Raw genomic sequence first — 25,398 nt, 5'->3', positions numbered from 1 at the left:
GGTTAATCGGAACAATTGTCCTAATGTTAGTGCTCAGTGCAATGTAGCCATCTGTATGAGGCCTTTGTACCAACGTTCTGTTTGAACATGTTTAGCTAAGCAAAGTAGAGCAGTGGGTGAGGGAGAAAGAGGGAGAGGTCAGGGAGATTCCCTCAGATTTAGTTGGACATTGGATGCTTACTAAAAATCAATAAGACCTTTCTGATGTTTTAAAGCAGTGTGATTGACCCTGTGGAGCAGCAATCAGATTGGATTGGGGAGGGATGAGGAGAGATGTTTTAAGTGAGTGAACTGATGAATATGTGACAAGTGCATCTCCTGCTGCGACTTCACAAAAAAGTGCAAAGCAAGGCATAAGGAGGAAACAAATAATTCAGCTGTTTTAGTGGACTTTTAATCTCAACAACAGACATTGTTGAAACAGACGTCAGCTTCTCTTCAGTTTTATTAAGCTAAAATACAATTCTTTATACTCTACTTTGAACAAGACATCTTGAGAGATGTCTTGAGATCAAGACATCTGAAAAGACTAGCAGGAAAAAAAAAGGTTAAGGTCATGCTTTACCACCTGAGCCATGGCCATCCCTGAAGTGAATGTGGCTCAGGATGTTGTGTGAAGGTAGCAGAACAAATGTGAAAGCTGCAGACGAGTACACATTAAAGTCAGAGCAAGGATGTAGAAATACGAGCAGAGTGAATACATAGGTTCAGACTCATTATCACGCAGATGAATGGACGACCTGGCAAGCTTCAGCTGTAGCGGTTCCATAAAATCCAGATACCTTGCTGCACTGTGCTTCCTGGCAGTGTACTAAAAAAGATGCGGTCCTGTTGGATCCAGGTTGAACAGGAGAATTAATGAATATTTATGGTCAAATTCTCCAGAGATTAATTTCTTAAGAATAAATCTTGTTACATGTGTCAATGCCCATCAACACTTTGGTGTTGATATGATGGACTGATTTTTATTGAATGTATAATAGAGCTGATGCATCAAAAATTTTTAACTTTCCACCGTAATAGCTAAATGCTGAGATCTAAAACCTTAGTTAGTTGTCACGTGATAAAAAACTTACCAAAACTCATAGAAAACCAATCTGGACTCAACATTCTAGTATTGAAACTGTCATATTTTATGTGTAACCAATAGTACAAGTTGTTTTTGTTTGTTCACAGAGTGTTTATTTGTAGTCTGTTTCTTATTGTGTTAAATGACAGAGATCACCAGTGAGTTATTGTGATTATCATGTTTTGAAGTGATGTGAAGTCAGGATGTTAATTCTGTATCAAAGCAGAGTCTGTGAAGTGAAGTGAAGTGAAGTGAAGTGAAGTGGGGGAGGAGATAGGAGGTGGTGGAGGGGCGTTTGTGCATCTTGAGGCAAGCTGTGCTGATTCATCAGTGATGTGTTATGGACTACTTTTATTCATGCTGAAGAAAGAAATCAGGACAGCATCGAATCAAACTGCCACCCACTCACTTTATTATGAATGTGAATTCTTTTGTTGTTGATGTTCTGCAAATTAGCTTCTATCTTCTGCTCTTCCTTTTCCACATCTAAACTAATGTGCCTCGAGTCCCCAGTATTATTTACCCCACAGCAAAGAAATCCCGCTCAACTGTATACTAACACCACAATACAGTAAATATAGCAGCTGCAAGAAAGATAGAGTGAATCCATTTAGAGGTTTAGCAAGATTAACCAAGACTCTGAATGCTCTTCCTTAATGTATAAGCATTGGGATCTAGCATTTGGGTTTACAAATTGTGCTTTAATATGCCAGTCAAAACAGTTTTTTTCTTTATACTTGTATATTCATATTACAAGCAACTATGAATGGCAACAACTCAGCTATGAAGTGCCCTACAAAATCACAGAATAGGGTCAGTGGATGCCAAGGTACAATCTCCAAAGTAAGTCGCTATAAACCTCCAAACTTGACGTTGCCTTCAGATTAGCTCCAAAACAGTGCATAAAGAGCTTGAGGTTTTCATGGCCCATCAGCTGCATCCAAACCTTACATCAGCGGTCCCCGGTCCGTGAGTCCTTTGGTACCGGGCCGCGAGAATTGAAGCTCAGGTGTGAAATGTATGGTTTTCAGGGGTTTTATCGGTTTTCAGCGTTATTTTGTTATCGTTTTTATCGTTAACTCGGTTTTCCTGGGTCTTTTCACGTGTGTTATGAATACATTTTTTTCGGTACCGGTACTAGTTTTATTTTGTTGTATTTATCTGCGACACCTTAAAGGCTGGTCCGTGAAAATATTGTCGGGCATAAACCGGTCCGTGGCGCAAAAACGGTTGGGGACCGCTGCCTTACATGACCAAGCACAATGCAACGTGGTGCAGTGTTGTAAGGCACAATGCCAATAGTGCACTGGGGACTTACTCTTGGGAGTGACAAATCACGCTTCTTTGTCTAGAAATCCGGTGGACTATGTGCAATGTAAGTCTGAGTTTGATGGCCCCCCGGAGAACATCATTTGTCTGAAGGACTAATGGCATTTGACTGATGCATTGTTGCAAGTATATTTAATTTTTTTAAATTAAAATTTATGCATGCTGTATGCATTTTGTTCTTTCCTACACCAGCCAAAATGCTGTTTTTGGTTATTAACATTTGAAATGATGAAGGCACTTGAAAAGTAACACAAAATTAGCTGCCTTTCCAGAAAAACACAAAAACATTTCAGAAGCACTTAAGGTTTGCATAAGACTCTGTTTACTCTTTCCCTCCAAGGCTTCTAGACTTCTGATTGGCCGACATTTCTACACAGCTAGGATTTGGCGTGTTCTTCACAACATTTGACTGCATTTCTGGCTTTTACGTGTGGGCGGAGATATTTTTCAAAACTGCACGTGTGGATGGGATTTTTAAAAAAAAAACTGAAACAGAAAATCTCAGTTTTCAAAAATACCCGTGTACGTGTGGACATAGCATTACTCTTCTCAAGGATATTCGAGGGTGCATGGGAATTTGCCCAGCCTGCTTAATGTATTTTATGGACTTGGAGGGGGGATTTAACCGGGTCCCTCCAGATATCCTGTAGGGGGTGCTTTTGGAGTATGGAGTATGGGAGTATGGGCCAGCTGTTACAGGCCATTCGGTCCCTGTACAACTGTAAAGAGCTTGGTTCTTATTGCTGGCAGTAAGTTTATTCTGGTGTGTGTTGGAGGACTACTCATTGTTTTGATTCTGTTCATAGTTTTTATGGATAGAACATCTAGGCATAGCCAAGTGGTGTAGTGGTCTCAAGATTGCATTTTTGCTTTTCGTTGACGATGTTATTCTGTTGGCTTCATCAGATGTTGACCTCCAGTTTGCGATTTGCACCCAAGTGTAAAACGGCAGGAATAAGAATTACATTTGATTAAACAAAATTTTTTGACATAAAAATAGGCTACTAAGATTTTAGTTAAATTTTTGCTAATAATTAGTGGTATTTGAATTCCTGTTACAATGGATTACTTTGTGACCATCAGCAAATCATCAATCAGGACATCTGGAGAACATTAAACTCCAAATTGCTTAAAACGTGCATATAAGTTATAAAATAAATATACAGTTAAAGATTTTAATTTTAAACTTGAGTATTTTCTAGCACTATTTTATCAATACCCCTTTTTTAATTTAATGTGACATCTCTCTCTTTCCAAATTTACGTCTCTTTCCACGTATTAGGATAACTCTTTATCTTGTGTTTCCCTTTTCCATCAATTTCTGAAAACAGAATGTTCTGCTCTTTTTTGTTGCTTTGTTGCTTTGTTCAGGAAGTGCAGGGACTCCAGTCATCTTTAATGAGAATGGGGATGCTCCCGGACGCTATGACATCTTCCAATATCAGATCAACAACAGGTCGGTGGCAGAGTACAAGGTCATCGGGCACTGGACCAATCAGTTGCATCTAAATGTAAGGGCCGCTAACTTGCAAGGGGTATAAAACATGAAAATAACAAATATGCTCCCCAGTCAAGCGCAGAGAAAGAGTTTTTGTGTTTCTCAATTTGATTCTTCGCACTGCATCAAGAAGAATCAGTATTTTATTTGATTGTGTTCTGTTTAGCTCTATCTAAAAACTGTTGCTGTGTGCAGTTCTATAATATATTTGAACTTTGATTTAGACCCAACTATGATGGTACCGAGTGCTTAGTTTCCTATTCCCTCTCCTTAGATGGAGGCCTTACAGTGGACAACTGGGGACTTGTCCCTTTCGGGTTCAGTATGCAGCCTGCCCTGCCGCACTGGTGAGAGGAAGAAAGTAGTAAAGGGTGTGCCGTGTTGCTGGCATTGTGAGCGCTGCGAGGGATACCACTTCCAGGCCAGTGAGTTCACCTGTGAGCTCTGTTCCTACGAGAAGAGGCCCAACCAAAACCGTACTGGCTGCCAACCAATCCCCATCATCAAGCTAGAGTGGCACTCGCCCTGGGCAGTGGTGCCTGTCTTCATCTCTGTCCTAGGCATTATCGCTACAACCTTTATCATCGTAACCTTTATTCGCTACAATGACACACCCATTGTGCGTGCCTCAGGTCGGGAAGTGAGCTATGTCCTGCTGACAGGTATTTTCCTGTGTTATATCATCACCTTCCCCATGATTGCTGCTCCTGATATTGTCGTCTGCTCCTTCCGCCGCATTTTTCTGGGCCTTGGAATGTGCTTCAGTTATGCTGCGCTGCTCACCAAGACTAACCGTATCCATCGCATCTTCGAACAGGGAAAGAAGGCAGTGACAGCACCACGCTTCATCTCGCCAGCCTCGCAGCTAGTTATCACTTTCTCACTCATCTCAGTTCAGCTGTTGGGTGTCCTCCTGTGGTTTGCCACTGACCCACCACATACCTTTGTGGACTACGGGGAGCAGCGCACACAGGATCCTGAGAATGCACGGGGTGTCCTGAAGTGTGACATTTCTGACCTATCACTTATCTGCTCCTTGGGATATAGCATTCTCTTGATGGTCACATGCACTGTTTATGCTATCAAGACCCGAAGTGTACCAGAGACCTTCAATGAAGCCAAACCCATTGGATTTACAATGTACACCACCTGTATTATCTGGCTTGCCTTCATCCCTATCTTCTTTGGCACAGCACAGTCAGCAGAGCGGGTGGGTGCACATCAGCATAATTCACCTTCATATTTATGTAATATTTACCCATCTAACAGCGTTTCCAAATAGAAACTAGAAAAATCAGCCATGTCTAAATATGCTCTCACACATGCTGTGTGTACACAAATGATAAATGACACAAGACCAGTTCATAGAAAATCATAATGTATCTTATATTGGGCTTAGATAAAACCTGTTAATTCATTCACTGCATGTAACAAGCTCTTTTTCCACCTGCCTTTATATCAACCGAAAAATCACAATGCCAGAATACCAGGTAAGTGTGGCTTCTGTGTTCTGTGCCTGAGATGACCATAGTAAGGAGGATATCTCCTCTCCACCAGTAAAAAACAGTTTGAAACAGAGTGCTTAGAGCTTTTGCTGTTGATGTACAGGATCTGCTTGAATATCTACTGACATCATCATCTGTAATTATAGGCCATTTTACCATTAATCACCATTAATTAACCATTAATCATTTAATTATATTTTGCTTGAAAAATGGGAAATATAGTGAGATATGCCAAGGTTCAACTAATAGTTCTTTGTTGGTGCAAGAATGCTATTTTATGTCTTTCAAGATAAATGTGTTATCTTTGCTATTTTCTTAGATTCAACAGGCTGTAACAAAAGATAGAATTCAAAAGTTTTCTAATTTTTCTGCTATGTGTAACTACAATATTTGTTCACTGTCCTTTCATGCTTTAATGATTCATTGAAGCATGGAAAGACAGTGAGTTAACTGGCCTAAGAAAAAGACATTCCTCTGAAAAGGACTGGATTTAAAATGAGTGAAAAAGGAGCCAATGTCCAAAGAAAAACTACACAGTGCTTTACACTGCTAAAAAAACAAACAAAAAACATAGAACACTTTCAAGATGTATAATATCTTAACAGGAAAGAATTCATGTTGGATATCTAATATGATATGAACTGGATAACTTTAAAATGAAAAGACCCACACTTTTTTGATGAAAATGAAAATCAACTTACAGGGGGCTGAATTGTACACAATAGAATAGAATAAATAAAATACTATATACAATCGAATAAAATAGAATAAAATAGAATAAAATAGAACACAAATGCTATGCTATTGAGTATAATACAACAATGCCAGAAAAGAGTAATGCACTTAGTGTTATTGCTATCCCAATGCAATTTCTCCAGGAACTGAAAATTCTAATTATTATTATTGTTATTCATGATTTTTCAAATTTACATCCATCCATCCTTCTTCCTCCACTTATCCTGGCCACCCCCTCCAGCTTGTCCGGGAGAACAGCAAGGTGTTCCCAGGCCAGCCGAGAGATATAATCTCTCCAGCATGTCGTGAGTCTGCCCCGGGGCCTCCTCCCAGTGAGACATGCCCAGAACACCTCCTTCAGGAGGCATCCTTGTCAGATACCCAAACCACCTCAACTGGCTCCTTTCGATGTGGAGGAGCAACGGCTCTACTCTGAGCCCGTCCTGGATGGGCGAGGCCAGCCAGCACTTTTGGCCATGGCCTCAGATTTGGAGGTGCTGATTCTCATTCCCACCGCTTCAAACTCAGCTGCAAACCGATCCAGTGCAAGCTGGAGGCCATCACCCAATGAAGCCAACAGAACCAAATCATCTGCAAAAAGCAGAGATGAAATTCTGAAACCACCCAAGTGGTTGCGTCGTTTGAAGCTTTGTAAGATCCTGAAAGACGCAGGAATAAGTAGTAGGATTTAAGAGTGTAATAACGGACTGAAACAGAAGATGGCAGCACCGCATGTACAAGGATGCCACCTGCCCTTAAACCCAGAAGAGGAAGAAGCAGTCTCCAAGATCGTAGCTGTCCAAATTCAGGGGCTGCATCCTCCGGAGGCTGCATTTGTAGGCCGATTGCGTTACAGCGATGCGAAGGCTGTCCAAATTCAAAGACGCTTCCAAATGCGTGCTTCATTTCCCCAGATTTGAAGGTGTCACTACCTGATCCGTACCAAAAGGGAATCAGGTCAGGTGTCCTTCATGGCCCAGCATATCCCAGAATTTATAGTGCAGCCCAGCCAATTCCAGTTTCAAACAATGGCGGCAGCTACTTAGTTTAAATATTATTCTTATTACTCTTTCTGGGTCACAAAATAAACTTATAAGATATTTTCAGGCTAGAATGTAGCTGTGCAAACTTCAAATATCTGCTCAGTTTATCAAGACATTACATATTTGCAAAAGTGCTCCAACGTTTTCGGAGATGTCTGTTACCCACCAGCTCGATAGCTAGCCGGGGTTCAAGGCGCACTAGAGCCGGCGAGAACAGCAAACTCTCGGCACATCATTTTCAGACCACCGCAGTCTTTCACTACTCAGGTTAAACATGATATATAAGTCACTAAGATAACTTTAAAAATGTTATTGTTTGGCTTTTTTCAGTGTTTTATTTGTTCCTGAGTAAATCGGTTTGGCTGAGATTAAAGTTATAGTTTTTACACAGCTGAATAATCGTCAAACAGAAAACTGATTAAACAGAGATGGTCGAGAGTTTACTCCAAAGTCCTGTTATATTTTAGATAGAAAGGAGCAGACGGCTGAGTTTATTAAACTCCACCGAGACAATCTGCAAATTTCATTAAAAGTTTAATAAACTTTCGTCTTGTCTTTATTTTTAGTTAGCACGTACCTTAAACACTTAAAGCTGTAAGCTAATGATAGTTATATAAGAGCAGATGCATGCTGGTGCAATAAGCTGTATGTTTCACGTCCAGTGGATACGTGATCTGATTAGTCAAGTAATCGCAAAAATAATCAGTGACTAGTTGACTATAAAAATAATCGTTTGTGGCAGCCCTATTAAGGAGCTCCTTGAGGTATTCCTTTCACTGATTTTATTGGCTGCCTCCAAAGTCCCCCAGGCTAACCAAGCCCGATAAGACGCCTTCTTCCGCCTGATCACTCCCTTCACCTCTAGTGTACACCAGCTGGTTCAGGGTTTATCACCACGACAGGCACCAGCCACCTTTACCGACAACTCAGTGTAGCAGCCTCACCAATGGAGGTGTTGACACAGTGTTTTGTCAAAGGAGCTTGCAAAGAAAAGCGTCTGGACTTCTTTAAGTTACTTGAAGACGTTTCACCTCTCATCCGAGAGGCTTCTTCAGTTCTAGGGTCAAATGGTGGAGAGTCCCAGATATAAACCTGGTGGGAGTTTCCCCCCACAGAGGGACAAAAGGACCCCCTGATGATCCTCTAATCGCCTGAGCCAAGGTGTGGAACTGGGTGTGGGTCCCAATCAGCCAGAGTTTCGGGTGAGTTCATTGTGAAACCTGGCCCCACCTTATCATGCGAATTCCTGAGGTCAGATGGCCCAGGGTGTGAGTGGGCATTAAGGCGTCTGGGAAGGGATCTCAAAACTGGATTATAGATGGCAGAGAGTTGGTGTCGTAAACCACCGCCTCTGTTCAAAGATGGTCGCTCACAGTGGACATAGATGGCTTCTTTCACTCCTCTTTCAAACCATCTGTCCTCTCTGTCCAAAATGTGAACATTGGCATCCTCGAAAGAGTGTCCTTTATCCTTAAGATGCAGATGGACTGCTGAATCTTGTCCTGTGGAGGTGGCTCTTCTGTGTTGTGCCATGCGCTTGTGAAGTGGCTGTTTGGTCTCTCCAATGTAGAGGTCTGGGCATTCCTCGCTGCACTGTACGGCATACACCACATTGTTAAGTCTGTGTTTTGGTGTTTTGTCTTTCGGGTGAACCAGTTTTTGTCTGAGTGTGTTGCTGGGTCTGAAGTACACCGGGATGTCATGCTTGGAGAAAACCCTCCTGAGTTTCTCTGATACACCGGCTACATAGGGGATGACAATGTTGTTGCGTCTGTCCTTCTTATCCTCCCTCGTTGGTGTCTGATCTTCTTTTCTGTGCCTCTTTGCTGACTTTAAGAATGCCCATTTAGGATAGCCGCACGTTTTGAGTGCTTCCTTTACATGTGTGTAAACTCACCCGAAACTCTGGCTGATTGGGACCCACACCCAGTTCCACACCTTGGCTCAGGCGATTAGAGGATCATCAGGGGGTCCTTTTGTCCCTCTGTGGGGGGAAACTCCCACCAGGTTTATATCTGGGACTCTCCACCATTTGACCCTAGAACTGAAGAAGCCTCTCGGATGAGAGGTGAAACGTCTTCAAGTAACTTAAAGAAGTCCAGACGCTTTTCTTTGCAAGCTCCTTTGACTACGATGACCTGGATGACTGAGAACCTTCACAGACACAGTGTTTTGTGTTTCTTGATTAACTGATATTCTTTGTTTTAGTGTTATTCATGGTTATTATTTTCTATTTCTGTTTGGTTTCTGTTACTTTGCCTTCCCTGTGTTCCACGTTTCATGTCTAGTCACCCTTCCCTCTTGTCTCCATGTCTCAGTGTCAAGTCTGCATCTTTGTGAATGTCTCTTGGTTCCTGTTTTACTTTGACAGTCTCGTGTTCCTTCTCTGCTCTTCTCCTGTGTCCCATTCCCTCGTTTCATTAAGCCCTGTTTTCCTTACACACCATACACACAGAGAACAATAAGGAGAACCAAAACCATGAATAACACTAAAACAAAGAATATCAGTTAATCAAGAAACACAAAACACTGTGTCCCAGACCCAGTACTGTGACATTATTATGCCTCTGTGGGATTACTGTAATGCGCTATATGAACCAAGAAAAAAAAAAAAGAATATTCCCATTTAATTTAATGTTATTTGTGATTTGCTGCCTCTTTGGAGCTAAAGGGGCTACTCAAACACATGAGATATCAGTGGAAAGCCCAAGATGTCCTCTATTTAATACATCAGGACTTAGTAAGATAGCTCAAATAAGTCACAAGATATTGACCAAAAACAAATGTCCATACAGAGGACATAATAGAATAGGCTGGGCCTGAGGAGGTTATGCAGGAGTTAGACAGTTTTCCCTCTCACATCTCCAGTTGGTTCAAAATGCCACTTTTGACTGCAGTGTGTAGAGAAGTGAACCTTAAGCCTATTATGGCAACACTCCATTGGCTGCATGTGCACTTTAGAATCCCTCTTAAAGTTCTTTTGTTTTTAAATCCTTAAATTATTTAAATCCTTAAATAGTTTTGGCCTGTGGTACCTCTCTGAGCTGCTTTACTCATACACATACACACATACATGTCCAAGGTCAAGTAATCTGACCAGCTGCTCATACATGCACAAAAAGCGGAAGTTTGGAGGGTATTTTCTTTTGTTGACCCCAGATTATAGAATAAATTGTCTTTGCACATTAGACAATCACCTACATTGTCCATTTTGAAACTCATCTTAAAACTCTCTGGCTTTTCAACCCATCATGAGACATTGATCTTACTTTTTTTGATTTTGTTTTGTTGTTTTATAGTTGCTTGTTTTTGTTTTTATTATAGTTTTTTAATTGGTGTTATTTTTACTTTTTGCTAAAGTGCTTTTTTTTTTTTGCCTGTCCTGTCTGGCACTGTAGCAATCAGAATTATTGTCTGAAGACCAAAGAAAATGCCCAAAGTGCTTTAAAAATGAAGTTGGTATGGCATGTATGGTATAGTACATTACAATGCTGGAGTCCTAGCTGGAGGACTGTCCGTACGTGACTGGCCTTTAGCTTCAAAGCAATGTGCGACAAGCAAATTACTTCCAGTTTGGAAATAGCTTAAGAATGTATCTGTAGTTTGCCATGGAGTGGCAGATCATGTGAACTAGCATAATTTCACAGATACTCCAAAATCCAAAGTAATAGCAGTGGTGAATGGACTGGTTCTTATATAGAGTTTCTCTACTCTGCTTTGAGAACTCAATGAACCTTATGTAACATTCCTCATTCTCCCATTCACACATATTCCGATGAACATATTGGAGAACAACAGGGTTGAGTATCATACCTAAGAATACTTTGGCATGCAGCCTGGAGCAGTCAACCACTAACTTAGTAGATGACCTGCAAACAGTAAGGTCTTTAGGACGTTAACTGTGTAGCTTACTGCTAACTTCTAAATCTGCTCAACTTGTAAGACCTCTTTTGTCCTAATGCTTATCACCAACAAGAAATACTACACTGATCACTTTTTTTGGAGTTTTTAAAGAATTCGAGACCTTTTTACTAGGGGTGCAACAATACTCGTATTGGTATTGAACCGTTCGATACAGTGCTTTCCGTTCGGTACGCATATGTATCGAACAATACAAAATTTTTAATTTATTTTATCAACTTTTCTTCTGACGATACTGTCTGTGTTGAGAGCTCAGTGGATCTGCATTTGACTACTCCACCTAGGCTGCACTGTCAAGCGCAGATCCACTGAGCACAGCGTAAGCTAGTGAGACAGAAGCTAAGCTCATTGCAACATGGCAAATTGAACCTCCCCCACCCTCATTCAGATCTGGCGTTTGGAACTATTTTGGTTTTCATGTGAAGCATGACCCTGATGGACAAAAGTAAAACTGTATGTTGGATGTGCTACGCAATGCTCAGTTACATTGATGGGAACTAGTGCTTTAGCGCAGTTAGCTCGTTAACGTGTTGACGCCGTCCAGCCCCATGCACAGGGCGATCCGCGGTAACTCGTTAACAGAGATTTGCCGCGTTGTGGCATTAACGCCATTTTAACGACTTTAACACTGACAGCACTAGTGGGAACAGAACGAATATGTCTGCACATTTACGCCGACATCATCCTAGTGCAAAGACAAGTGGAAGCAGACAAAAACAACAAGCGCGCATGCTACAAACTTTACCTGAATCGTTTAGACCAGCGGTCCCCAACCTTTTTTGCACCACGGTCCGGTTTATGCCCGACAATATTTTCATGGACCGGCCTTTAAGGTGTCGCAGATAAATACAACAAAATAAAACTAGTACCGGTACCGAAAAAAAGAAAATTTATTCATAACACACGTGAAAAGACCAAGGAAAACCGAGTAAACAATAAAAACGAAAATCACGCTGAAAACCCTGAAAACTATACATTTCACATCTGAGCCTCAACTCTCGCGGCCCGGTACCAAACGACTCACGGACCGGTACCGGTCCGAGGCCCGGGACCGCTGATTTAGACAGCCGTTAGCACATGATTCTCCTTATGGGGACCTGATATGTTTAATATGCTGCTGAGAATATAGCCCAGAAGAAGCGTATAGTATAGCTTTTATTTTGGAAAGAGCCATTTCTCTGTAATAAACTCTCTTTTCCAAAGATGAGTGATTTCTCGCTTTCCTGTCCTGAGACATCGACGTCGACTGAGAAAATTGTCAGGCGGTGGAAGGAATACTTCGAGGACCTCCTTAATCCCACTGACACGTCTTCCGAGGAGGAAGCAGAGTCTGGGGATGAGGGGAATGACCCGCCAATTTCCGGGGGCGAGGTCACTGAGGCAGTTAAACAACTCCTTGGTGGCAGAGCCCCTGGTGTTGATGGGGTCCGCCCCGAGTTCCTGAAGGCTCTGGACGTTGTAGGGCTGTCCTGGTTGACACGCCTCTACAATGTTGCGTGGAGATCAGGGGCAGTACCCCTGGACTGGCAGACCGGGGTGGTGGTCCCCATCTTTAAGAAGGAGGACCGGAGGGTGTGTTCCAACTACAGGGGGATCACACTCCTCAGCCTCCCCGGGAAAGTCTATGCCAGGGTGCTGGAAAGGAGAGTTCGTCCGCTAGTCGAACCTCGGATACAGGAGGAACAATGCGGTTTTCATCCTGGTCGCGGAACACTGGACCAGCTCTTCATCCTCTCGAGGATACTTGAGGGTGCATGGGAGTTTGCCCAACCAGTCTACATGTGTTTTGTGGACTTGGAGAAGGCATTCGACCGTGTCCCTCGGGGTGTCCTGTGGGAGGTGTTGCGGGAGTATGGGGTGTCTGGCCCATTGCTACGGGCCATTCAATCCCTATACAACCGTTGCAAGAGCTTGGTTCGCATTGCCGGCAATAAGTCGGACTCGTTCCCGGTGGGTGATGGGCTCCGCCAGGGCTGCCCTTTGTCACCGGTTCTGTTCATAATTTTTATGGACAGGATTTCTAGGCGCAGCCAAGTGGTGGAAGGCTTTCGCTTTGGTGGCCTCAGAATCTCATCTCTGCTTTTTGCGGATGACGTGGTTCTGTTGGCTCCATCGGGTGGGGGCTTCCAGCTCGCACTGGAACGGTTCGCAGCCGAGTGTGAAGCAGCGGGAATGAGGATCAGCACCTCCAAATCTGAGGCCATGGTTCCCAGCCGGAAAAGGGTGGAGTGCCCACTCCACGCCTCCTAGGTGAGGTGTTCTGGGCACCGGGAGGAGGCCCCGGGGCAGACCCAGGACACGCTGGAGAGATTATATCTCTCGGCTGGCCTGGGAACGCCTTGGTGTTCCCCCGGATAAGCTGGAGGAGGTGGCTGGGGAGAGGGAGGTCTGGGCCTCTCTGCTTAGGCTGCTGCCCCCGCGACTCGGCCTCGGATAAAGCGGATGAAGATGGAGTGTTTTCTTGATCAGATAGATTTTTTTTTTATCATTTTGTTGTTTCAGCAACATTAAATTTAAAAACTGTACTTTTGAGTTAAAATATATATTTATAATTTTAATAAATGACAAATTAAAAAGGCATGAACATTTTTTTTGTATCGAAAAAATATCCAACCGTGACACAAAAGTATCGAACCGAACTGTGAATTTTGTGTATCGTTGCACTCCTACTTTTTACCCTTCAGCACCTCAAGTTCAGTTTGATTTGAAGAACTCAGGGAGCATTTGATCCTGAAAATTGGCTATTTCTGTTAGGCTTAATAACAGGATAACCTATATCCTTTTTGCACAAATCTAAAGTTTGGTAGACTAAGACTATATTTGAGAGTATAATTGTAATGCCATTTTACGTTAAAATGTTCCTTTAAAAACCAGTGCGTAACTATGAGTACGCTGCTGGCTTACCTTTTTTCTCTATGTTTCCTAACACTTATTATTAGACTACTGTGACCTTCAAACACTGGTTTTATAGTAACAGTTTATATCTAAGAGGCCACATAAATTACTTAAGAACTTGTTTTTCTCTATACTTTAATTGTGTCGTGCATTTTCATAACGATTCCTTAATGCATCACTGGAATCACTGCCACCTACTTGTTTTGGGCTTTTAAATACGGAACTCACCATCTGTCACCAATGTTCCTTCCTCCCCTTTACTTCCTCTCTTTCCTGGTGGCTGAGCAGAGCACCGCTGAGGAATTCAGCTGTCAGTTTGACAATCGGTTAAAAGGGCCATTAACCCGGCTCTGCTTCCTTGAGGTGGTAGTCATGGTAATGAAGTTGGTGTCAAAACAGTCAGTAACAGCAGGTGGCGTTCTGTTTTGGGAGCATAAGAGAAGGTGTGCTGTGACAGATGTTGCAAGGCAGGTATGAGCTTTTTGGTGCCTGGTTGAGCTCCCTGTGTGTGTGTGTGTGTGTGTGTGTGTGTGTGTGTGTGTGTGTGTGTGTGTGTGTGTGTGTGTGTGTGTGTGTGTGTGTGTGTGTGTGCTTGAGTCAGGTTGAAAACTGTTCTCTCTCTCTTTCACTCTGTTAACTGAGTCAACAATTTCCTTGCTGCATCAGACAGTTGGTTTTCATCCCAACACAGACTGCAGCACATCTGTCAGCTGATGGAGAAGACAAACACTTTAATACTTCCTGTTTCAATTGAGACCACAAAGATGCTCTCCATTTAAATCCGAGAATCTGCTCAATGCTGCAGTGTTTCATTTTGGTTCAGTTAAAGCAGTTGGAGAAAAATTGCTGCAGTGATGTCCACCTGATCTGTGACTTCATTGTTTCACTTGAACTGGTTTTCCAGCTCAGCTATTCCTACTTTATTCATGCAGCAGCTCATGTCTCTGCTGCATAAAATCCACCTGAATGTACAGGAGTTACTGTTTTTCTCAATAGCTGACTCGAAATCAGTACTCTCTGGTGCAAAATAATTCATTATTTGGTTTTTGTACATTTTTCCAATAGAGCCAAATAGTTTTTTGTTTCTTTCACCCCTTCTGGCCAAAGTTTTAGAAGGACAAATATTGTTTAAGTTAGTATTGTGTATGTTTAACTTTGAATGCTAAATGGCCTGTATTTGTATAGCGCTTTACTAGTCCCTAAGGACCCCAAAGCGCTTTACATATCCAGTCATCCACCCATTCACACACTGGTGATGGCAAGCTACATTGTAGCCACACTGACAGAAGCGAGGCTGCCGAACACTGGCACCACCGGGCCCTCTGACCACCACCAGTAGGCAACGGGTGAAGTGTCTTGCCCAAGGACACAACGACTGAGACTGTCCAAGCCAGGGCTCAAACTGGCAACCTTCCGATTACAAGGCGAACTCCCAACTCTTGAGCCAGGATCGCCCTTACGTCACTCATAGTTTTCATTTTCAGCTCCATGTTTTTATTGTCGCTAGTAGAGAGGCTTCTTAGCAGTTCAAAATAATTTTCATTTATCTTATGTATTTCAGTTTATCCACTGTCAGCAGTGTTGGGAAGGTTACTTTTAAAATGTATTCCACTACAGATTACAGAATACATGCCCCAAAATGTATTCTGTAACGTATTCCGTTACGTTACTCAATGAGAGTAACGTATTCTGAATACTTTGGATTACTTCATATATTATCATGCTGTTTACAACTACATGAATGTACTATTGCTGTGATTTATTACTGTTACTGAAGGTCCGGGTCAACTTTGCTAGCGAGAGACAGAGAGAGGCGCTGAAAGGCTGCTCCAACAGAACTTATTGTTTTCGGAGGAAAACACGAACACAGCGTACAGTCGAGTCTTAATAGCTTACTTACAACTGGGCTCGTCAGGCTCTCTTCTTGGCTGCAGTGGTTATTATTATATTTACACGCTTCCAGCTCCCGTTTCTGCTCGATGACAGCTCGTACTTTTTCACTCGCCTTTTTCTCCCTCCCTCGCTCACAGATACATAACGTGTATGGCAGTCCATTCTCCCTGCAGCACGGACTACACTGCCTATGATGCTACATTCTTTAGAGCTATACCTGTAGCATTCTGCCTATTAGCTTAGCACAACAACAACAAAAAGGCCTCTCTCACCCAGGAAACACGCAGAGAGAGAGCGTCACCCTGTAACCATGGCAACCGTAACGCTGCCGCCTGGAACAACAGAACGTAGCTGTCAAACAAAACCCAAACAGTCCTGACCCACCACAATATGAAACAGGGAAGTACCGCCGTGTAATCCATTCATTTCAACAAAGTAACTGTATTCTAAATACCACCTTTTTAAACGGTAACTGTAACGGAATACAGTTACTCATATTTTGTATTTTAAATACGTAACGGCGGTACATGTATTCCGTTACTCCCCAACACTGACTGTCAGGTTGTTTGCTGCTGGGTGAAATTGGTTGCAAAAAACGTACTATTGACTTGGTCACTGTCACTTGTTTGCAAGGAGATGACAACATGTCTGCAACTACTTAACAACTAATTATTAAGCAGTTGTGAAACTGAAGAGTTCCCATTCAAAGTAAAATTTATGCCTTACCACTTCAACAAATAAGGCTTTTAGTTTGAAGCTGAACAGCCTCTGGTTTCTTCCAGTTGGTGGTTAGTTAGCAGAAAAGTTGACTGCTTCAGTGCAGCTAATGCCAGAACACAGGTAAATGCAGCAACCTAACAAGCAACCAAGTAAACACAAAGAGTACCCTTGTTCCAACTGATTTCACAGAGCAATAGCCAGCACCCTCTAACATCTTCACCTCGTTTTTCAACTAGCCAAGGATTGCACATTTTTCTCTGGCAGCAATCTCTAGGCCTGTGTGACTGAGGTCTTATATTAAAGATATCACCTTTCACTGACATCATACAGTTCAGCAAGTAGAAAAACTATTTACACCACTCTGAAGCGGGAGTTTCTAGATCATCACCATTCAGCAATACTTCTACATACACTGACATCATCATTGGACGCTTTGGTTATTTTTTGCATGTGAGCATGAAACATACATTATGTGAAAAAGAACATTTTAGTACTGTCGAGAGAAGTGGGGCAGAGAGAGATTGAAGTCCCCCTGACTTTCCCCTGTCATCACATCTGAGAGGTGGTAAAAGGTTTCAACATCCAGCCTTATCTGTTAAAAATGATCAGAGTGCCAAAATAGCACTATTCCTTATTTGCTAGTAGTAAATTCCCTTTATTCTCAATCAAAGATAAATCAAAATAAAAATGTAGAAAAGATAACAAATATTGTTTAGTACTGATCAGAATAGAATCAGGTATGTTAAAATTAAGTACGTTTAAGTTTAACCCATATAATAAAAAAAAATATATATGGTTTATGAAATTATACTAATAACAGGCTGCACTGTGAGGCTGTATAGAAAAGGCCTTCAGAAAACTATCTATTATAACAGCCAGAATAATTAGCTCTTCTAAAAAAAATTCTTCCTAGGGTCTCTTTCATTCTTCGGATGGACCTTGAGGGCATGGTAGCGCACTTAACACATTTTCCTCCTATCCTGACTCTACAGCCAAAACTGTGAGGATCAGAAGAATTTGATTTGTCACTGAACAGAGGGAAACAGGGGACATTAATGACAGTTACTACAGTAATCATAATACTTACTCATAATGCATAATACAAACACTTTAATTTAGTGTTGAACTAGATTAATGCGAGCCTTCTTGGCTTCTCATTGGTTTGTGCAGTACAGCCAATAAATGACAAAATATCAAATCACATTCTCTCTATATTTAACACATTACATTAATCTCTGAATTGGGAATGATTGTGAGATGGATGAGCTACTAGATCACTGAAATTAAACGTCCATTTTTAATATAAACTTTGTTTAAAGTAATCCTTGGAATTATTATAGGTCACTAAAAGCACCAACTGTTTCATAGTTTCTTTGCACCGCAGTTGAGCATTATTAGGAGGTCGATGTCTTGGTCATTGTACTGCCTCTTTGAATCTCATTCTCAGCCAGTTCTTCCTTCTGTTTTATCCACAGATGTACATCCAGACGGCGACACTGACGGTGTCTCTGAGCCTCAGTGCTTCTGTCTCTCTGGGCATGCTCTATATGCCAAAGGTGTACATCATCATCTTCCACCCCGAGCGGAACGTCCCCAAACGTAAACGCAGCTTCAAGGCCATCGTCACCGCTGCCACTGTGACCAGCAAGCTGTCACACCTGGCAGCTGAGCGGCCCAACGGCGAAGTGAAGACTGAGCTTTGTGAGGGTATGGAAGCTAGTGGTAAGTGTGACCAGGAGATGTTTGATAGCTGGCATTAAAAGATCAGGAGGAGACAGGGAACAAGATGATCTAGTTAAACATTATCCTTTAAATTATGGTAAAAGTATTGTTGTTAGAAACAGTTAGAACGGGCAGATATGCAAGAAAATATATATTTTGTTAAATATATATTGTTATATTTTTCTTCTCTTCAGTAATAAGCATTTAACATGAAGCGGCTGGAGTTTATTTACACGTCACCTGAGACTGGATTTGAAGCCAAAACTGCTTATAGCTCAGAGTTACACTTCAAAGCTCCTTCTTAGTCCATCAGCAGAAAATCACGAGACGTCAGATTGTTTACTCATTCGAGATATGCTGACTGAATTGCTCTTCTTTCTTTAACAAGCAGGAGCTTCCACATCACTTTTAATTTCTCTGCCTTATAGAAGGCTGATGTTCTTACAGGATAAAAGAGGTCTTCTTTTATGCTGCAGAAGTAATAAACATTCAATTTTCCAAGAGAAATAAGAATTAAGGTGGTATACAGAATATAATTATCAGTCATTTTTTGGTCTCAGTAGAATCCAAGAATTATGTTAGAATTATTCAAATCATAATCTTACCATATAGGTATATACAGCGGAACTGTGGCTAAAGAAGATTGATAAAACCATAAGAGACAAAAAAAAAAAAAAATACCAATAGAGAAGAGTGAGAGTTGTCTGTTGCTGTTCTAGTATCTCAACTCATAAACCTGCTGTTTTCTATCCTCTTGTTAGTGCCACCTCCAAAAACGACCTATGTGAGCTACACCAACCATGCGATGTGAAGATATAACAACTTTGGCACAAAGACCTTTTGGGACATTTAATATGCACATTTTTGTCAGATTTTGAGGAAAGGACACCACCACAGGCTATGACGGAAACAAGGTACTCTGAACAATTTCAAGATCAGAGGGAGTCTGTGGAGTTTTTTGTGTTTGTTTGGTTTTTTCTGTTTACAGACAGCAGGGAACAGACCTCAGCGGAGCAAAAAGCCTAAAAATAAAGTAAAATCCATCTGAAAAACATTAAGGGAACAAGAAGATGGTAACTGGAGACTCAAGAAAAATTGTTGTTTAAATACATTTTTTAAAAATCTTCTGAAAGAAATTGTGGGGACCAACTGTGTTTGTTGCTATTCTAATTGTATGTTGACAACAAAAACAACTTAATAGTGGTTGTGAAAATTCTGATTTTGTCTGATGTTGTGTGTCCATTGACGTGCATTTTGAGATGATACTGTCACTGTTTTTGACTAACTGGTTGGCAGGTTTTGGTTGTGATATGATTAAATGCCATGGTTTAACTAACGCATGCACTTTTTATACAAAGGCTCTATTTATAATAAAAGAATGTTTCTCAAGTCGTAGCCATTGTTTGTTCTATTTGAAGGGGGAAGTCTGAAAAAGAATAAATGGACAAAATTAAAACTTTTCTTTTCATAATGGCTGTGGCAACTTTTTGATTTCCCATTTATTTCAAACTGGCGTTGTCATCTCAATGACAAAAAGTTTATGTTATGGAAACACTGCTGATTCCTAAGTGCAAGGCTTCAGGAGTGCATTTTCTTAATGTTCTTGATAGAGGGTGGGTTGATTTCTTATGTCAACATGCAACCTGGTGTTAGGGAAATGCTACTGAATAAAATAAGTGTATATTAAGGTGGTCGTAGATTCAAAAGTGAATCCAATTAATGTCCTAAACATCTCTTTCTAAAGACCAATAGGGCCAATTTGTTAGCAAAAGAAAGAGTCTTTAAAGTGGACATGGAAGGTTAATTTGAAACATGGAACCCTACTCTACAGTCTTCTTCATTTACATTTGGGCTTCAATTCTCCTCCCTTTTAATATGAAGTAATCCACTCAGTAAGAAGTAGTGATATAAGAAATCCTTAACCAAAGCATGTGAATAAGGTCTCCAAAAGTATGGCATCTCTTCTCTGGAGGCTTCTTTTCTTTTTGGTCTGTCACACACACGTCAACCTATTTTCCCTAAAGACCTGCTGATGGATGTTAGGATTCCTAACATGGTTCAATAAGAAATTTTGTTATGTTTGTGTTGTGACATATATGGTAATCTGAACGTATAAAGTGTTTGTATGTGCTTGGGAAAATACTTTTATTGCATAAAATAGTGCTCACCATATCAAATGGACATCTGCTCTGCCAGCTGATTGTGCCACTGAGTCTGTTGACCTGACCCAACAAGGAAAAATCAAAAAATCAACACTGTCAACTTAAACAGACTCTTCTCCACACAAACATCATTTTTAAAGTGCTCTAAAAACCTGGGCATTACAGCAAACAGGTGCATTCTCTTTTTTCAGTGTGGCTAGCCAGTAAAAAAATTCTATTTACAAAATTAAATACAATCACACCTCTCCAGGTCTCACTGCCCCATTGCCCACCTGACCATTAAAGCCAGGGACTCCAAGAAGGCTGGATACAGCGTAAACCACAGTCACAACCTGTTTGCGGCCCAAAGGGGCAAGTAAACAACCCTGCTGATGAAAACTTTAATGTGCAGGCAGCAGGCCTCCTGCAGGTAGTGGGCCTACATGAGCTCATTTGTCAAAATGGTTACAGATATTTTTCTATTGTTTATAATAGATAAAAAAAAATTCCACCAGTTAGTAAGCTCAATTGCTAAGGTTTAGCGTAATCTTTCATACTGGAAATCTCGTTAGTTAAATTTATATTCCAGCAATGCAGTGCTCTATTAATAGTAGTAATAGTATAGTGGATATTCTGTCAGGGTTAAAAAACTGCATCGATTTATCTTTTTTGACATTAAAGTTGGGTCCATATTTATACCATACTGATACTGGGGCCTCTCACAGAAGCCTTGTTGTTGTTTCAGTGTTGTGCTCCCAAAGATAAAAAAAGAGTAGTGCTTCCACAAGACATTGGAAAAAGGTTGACTAATCTCAGTTTAATCGATTTATGCTGTCTTCTAGTAACAAAGACCAGCTGGTAGTCCTCAGTATTTACACGGAGAACGTATGAAACCATTCATTCTAGTGAATATGAGTTAAGTAAAGTTGCTCATGCAGATCACTGAAATGGTTCCTGTCTGCAACACCTGCTGGGCATTTGTCCAGAGACTCACTAGAAGAAGGTCATGTAAAGGAGAGTTCTCCATTAGCAAGAGAGAATAACTTTCATGTGATATACAATAGAGGAAATGTGAGAAATCAGCCAACACCACAAGATCCACATAAGATTAAAAAAAACTACTATATTTTAGTACGAAAGAAACAGTAACTTTATCTACACTGGATTTGACCTTCAACATCTTAACAACCTGGCAGGAAATTCAGCACAGTGTGCATCTCAATACAAAAAAGACAGTCAGTGGGATCAATACATTCTGTGGAATCAGAGAGGGGGGAATCAATACAAGCTGCTGGAGAGAACTCCTCGTGCATGTAATGAATATTTCTGCATGTACTGGCAGGAAAAAGGAACAAGTAGAGTCTGAGTGATGAAGCATCCAGACTACTTTCCCCGGACGTCTCTCATTTCTTGTATTTGCAGCCAACTGAAAGAACAGAACTACAATGAATATAATACTGAAGATGAAACAGCTCAGCTAAATTTCTATAGAGGTTATGTTTTAATATTTCCTGTTTGACCAGGTTTGGCTGCTCACACATACTTTAGAGATTGTACTTCCTGCTTTGAGTTATTCACATTCAGTTCATTTAACAAAGAACTACAGTTTGTCTTTAACCTACCACATACTTAACATAACAAGATGCAGTAATGGTTAAGTTGCAGCTGGTTTGAAACCAGTAACTGCAACTTACTGCTCTCACCATCTTTTCTATTTGGAACTATTTGAGATGGCTGTAGCTCTGGAGGGTTAGCAGGCCATCTACTAACCAGAGGGTTGGTGGTGAGTGCTCAGGCAGTGTTAGGAAGGTTACTTTTAAAATGTATTCCACTACAGAATACAGAATACATTCCCCAAAATTTAGTTGTAACGTATTCCGTTAAGTTACTCAGTGTGAGTAACGTATTCTGAATGCAAACTCTAGCTTGCTTCAGGCAAACTATCCACTCTGGGGTCAATTGTAATTTCAAGCTACATTATACCAGTGGACTGTTAATAATCAAGTGCCAAATAAATCTAGGGTTACCAACACATGTGAGTGTCTTTTTTATGTCAACAATATTATACAATATTCACAATATTCATTCACTGTCTTTAGGGTTCGCTAGCTTAGCTTAATTCATAGCCAACTCGCTAGCAGCATGGCCTCTTCACCTGTCCCTTCTGCATCTTCCTGCTCAGTGTCTAAGATGTTTAGTTACTTCTCAGCTTCCTTTAGTAATAATGGTGCTTGTAATACATATAGCCTGTGAGGCTAGTAGTAGTCATTTTATTTTGAGCTTGCAATCAGACATCGTCGTCTTAAAGCTGTATTGCAGAGAATAAAACACCTACCATCAACCTATTCATTTGTTGACTCTTTGAACACTCTCTAACAGAGGCTATTGTTTACAAAGACAAACAGTCCATTGTAAAAGTGTGAGGTGGGGACATAAGTTTTAGAAAACTCTCCATTGGCAGGCAGTGCAGGAAACTTTACACACAGTGAGAGGGGGAGCAAGGCATCATCAGTAGGCAGCAGCTTTTGTGGGAATTTTATATCAACAGTCAAATAAAAAGCAAAAGAAGAAAAGAAAAAAGCAAAAGGGCTACACAAGCAAAATACCACATTGAGTCTCACTGCTGTGAGCTAAGACCAGGAAATTGAAGCTACAGTTTCCATAGGGTCACAAAAATTGGACAATAGAAGACTGGAAATAAAACATTGCCTGGTCTGTTGAGTTGGTTGCAACATTTAGATGGTCGGGTCTGAACCTGGGATAAACAACATGGATGCCTCGTGCATTGTATTTGCAGTTCAGGCTGGTGCAGATAGTGTATAGATGTGTGGGGTACTTTCTTGGTATAATTTGGACCCCTTAGAAATACTACATTAAAATGGTCCCTTTTAACAGAAGAAACCTCCGGCAGAACCAAGCGCAGGCAGGGGAAGCCATCTACTGTGACCACTTGGGGGTGATGGGAAGATGACAGGACAAATCACGCTGTGGAAGAGAGCCAGACATTAACAATAACTACTGACTACATGCAGAGTTGTGTGCTAACAACATATAATAAGTTAAAAAAGGTGACTAAAGAAGAAACACTCAATAAACCTATTGCAGTGTAACTAAGAGAGCTTTCAGGGTCACCTGATCCACCCCTAACTATAAGCATTGTCAAAAAGGAAAGGTTTAAACCTAATTTAACACTAATGGAAAAAGTATTGGAGAAATATGCTCTCTCTTTATAGTCACGCAGTACACTTGCTGCCGCATTTTGGACCAACGCAGCCTTTTCAGGAAGTTTTAGGACATCCTGAAATCTTGCCTTATTGGTGTTATGCAAAATTGTCTACCAGTCTCTGCCATCAGCTGGGTAAATGCTCTAAATGTACTAAATCATTTTATCAAACTGGTAGTGCATGTAAGTGAAAGTGTAAATCACAATAAATAATTCAAAATGTCTTTGTTGACTTGGTATTTTTTATTTTTGAATAAATGAGTCTGAACAGAGAACTTTTAAGATGTGGATTTGTCAAAGTGGAACACAGAAACCCAAAACTGCTCAGTTTTGCATTTCACATTCTTGATTTATGACCTGAGCCTGTATGGAATAAAATATGTTTTTAATTGAAACCAAAATGCCATCTTTAGTGAAGTAGCAGAAGTGTTTAAAGTAACAGAAGTAATCTTTTTAAGTCTCACCATCAGAAACTTTTTTTTAATAGAAATGGCTTTGAAAATTAGTCTTGGAACAGAATAGAACTGAACATAATACCAGTGCAAACATGAACTGACGTATTCATACTCAAATAAGGCTGGTCACAGATCATTCACTGGTATTCTCGTCATATCAGCATGTAAATCAAATTCATGATTAGCATGAGAAATCTGCCACTGGCATCACACAGGCATCTGACTTGCCTATTTATAAACCATGGAAAACTGCTTCAAGAATTTTTTTTAAATGCATATATATGAGTGTGAAGAAAGCGGAAACACAGCTACTCATTTCGTTACATACAGACAGCAGAAAAAGACCATTCTGATCCCTCAAGTGTGTGCTGGAAAATGGATCAGCTTAGAATCATATGTACAACTACATATGACTCCGGAGGCAATTAGCTCCATAATACTATGTGTTAATAGACTTCTCTGCATTCAATCGTACCTGTTATTAATCTCTGTCTCTCTTCCACAGCATGTCTTTATCCTGTTTTCCTTCTCTCACCCCAACTGGTTGCAGCAGATGGCCGTCCCTCCCTGATCCTGTTTCTGCCGGAGGTTTCTTCCTGTTAAAAGGGAGTTTTTCCTTTCCATTGTTGCCAAAGTGCTTGCTCACAAGGGTTATTTCTCTGTATCTATTATTGTACGATCTATAAAGCGCCTTGAGGCGACTGCTGTTGTGATTTGGCGCTATATAAATATAATCGAATTGAATTGGATTGAATAATTTGTATTAGACACAATTTTTGCAGTTTTCATTGAAGTATAGACATTCAACTTTAATTCAAGGGGTTTACCAAACTTTGTGCATGCTTTGGAATTACAGCTAGTTACAACATAGTTCCCCTTTTTCAGACACTCAAAATAAATTGAGCAGTTGACTTAAAGACACTTTTCTCATCAGCAAGGCCAGATTAGATTTTGCCAGAAAACAACTAAAAGAGCATTTCTGAAAAATAAACATTTTGGACAGAAGAAACCAAGATGAACTTGAACCAGACTGATTGGAAAAGAAAGTATGAAGAAGAAGAGGAATATTCCATAATTGGAAGCACATCACATCATTTGTCAAATATGGCAGAAGCAATGTTATGGTATGGGCACAGATATTGCTGCCAATGGAACTGAACCAGTACTACATGTAGTCTTATACTTACTGCTCAGATTCAGCCAAATGCTGGGAAACCACACAGCACTTGACAGTGCAAATTGATAACGT

General features: G+C 40.8%; 1 protein-coding gene across 3 annotated transcripts in view; it reads left to right on the top strand.

Moving 5' to 3' along the window:
• The window catches only part of LOC146514979 (metabotropic glutamate receptor 8-like), a 129,798-nt gene extending 104,490 nt beyond the window's left edge, over nucleotides 1-25,308 (top strand). For all 3 annotated transcript variants that reach the window (XM_085164633.1, XM_085164632.1, XM_085164630.1), the window contains exons 8-11: nucleotides 3,770-3,909; nucleotides 4,171-5,106; nucleotides 18,084-18,330; nucleotides 19,092-25,308. In XM_085164633.1, coding sequence (XP_085020759.1) covers nucleotides 3,770-3,909; nucleotides 4,171-5,106; nucleotides 18,084-18,330; nucleotides 19,092-19,141 — 1,373 coding nt within the window. In that variant the 3' untranslated portion in view covers nucleotides 19,142-25,308. The remainder of the gene's footprint in view (nucleotides 1-3,769; nucleotides 3,910-4,170; nucleotides 5,107-18,083; nucleotides 18,331-19,091) is intronic.
• Nucleotides 25,309-25,398: the final 90 nt, after the last annotated feature.

Source organism: Neolamprologus multifasciatus, chromosome 7 (genome assembly GCF_963576455.1).
Source record: "Neolamprologus multifasciatus chromosome 7, fNeoMul1.2, whole genome shotgun sequence".
NCBI classification, from domain to species: domain Eukaryota; kingdom Metazoa; phylum Chordata; class Actinopteri; order Cichliformes; family Cichlidae; genus Neolamprologus; species Neolamprologus multifasciatus.
This window is presented reverse-complemented; position numbering and strand designations above follow the sequence as displayed.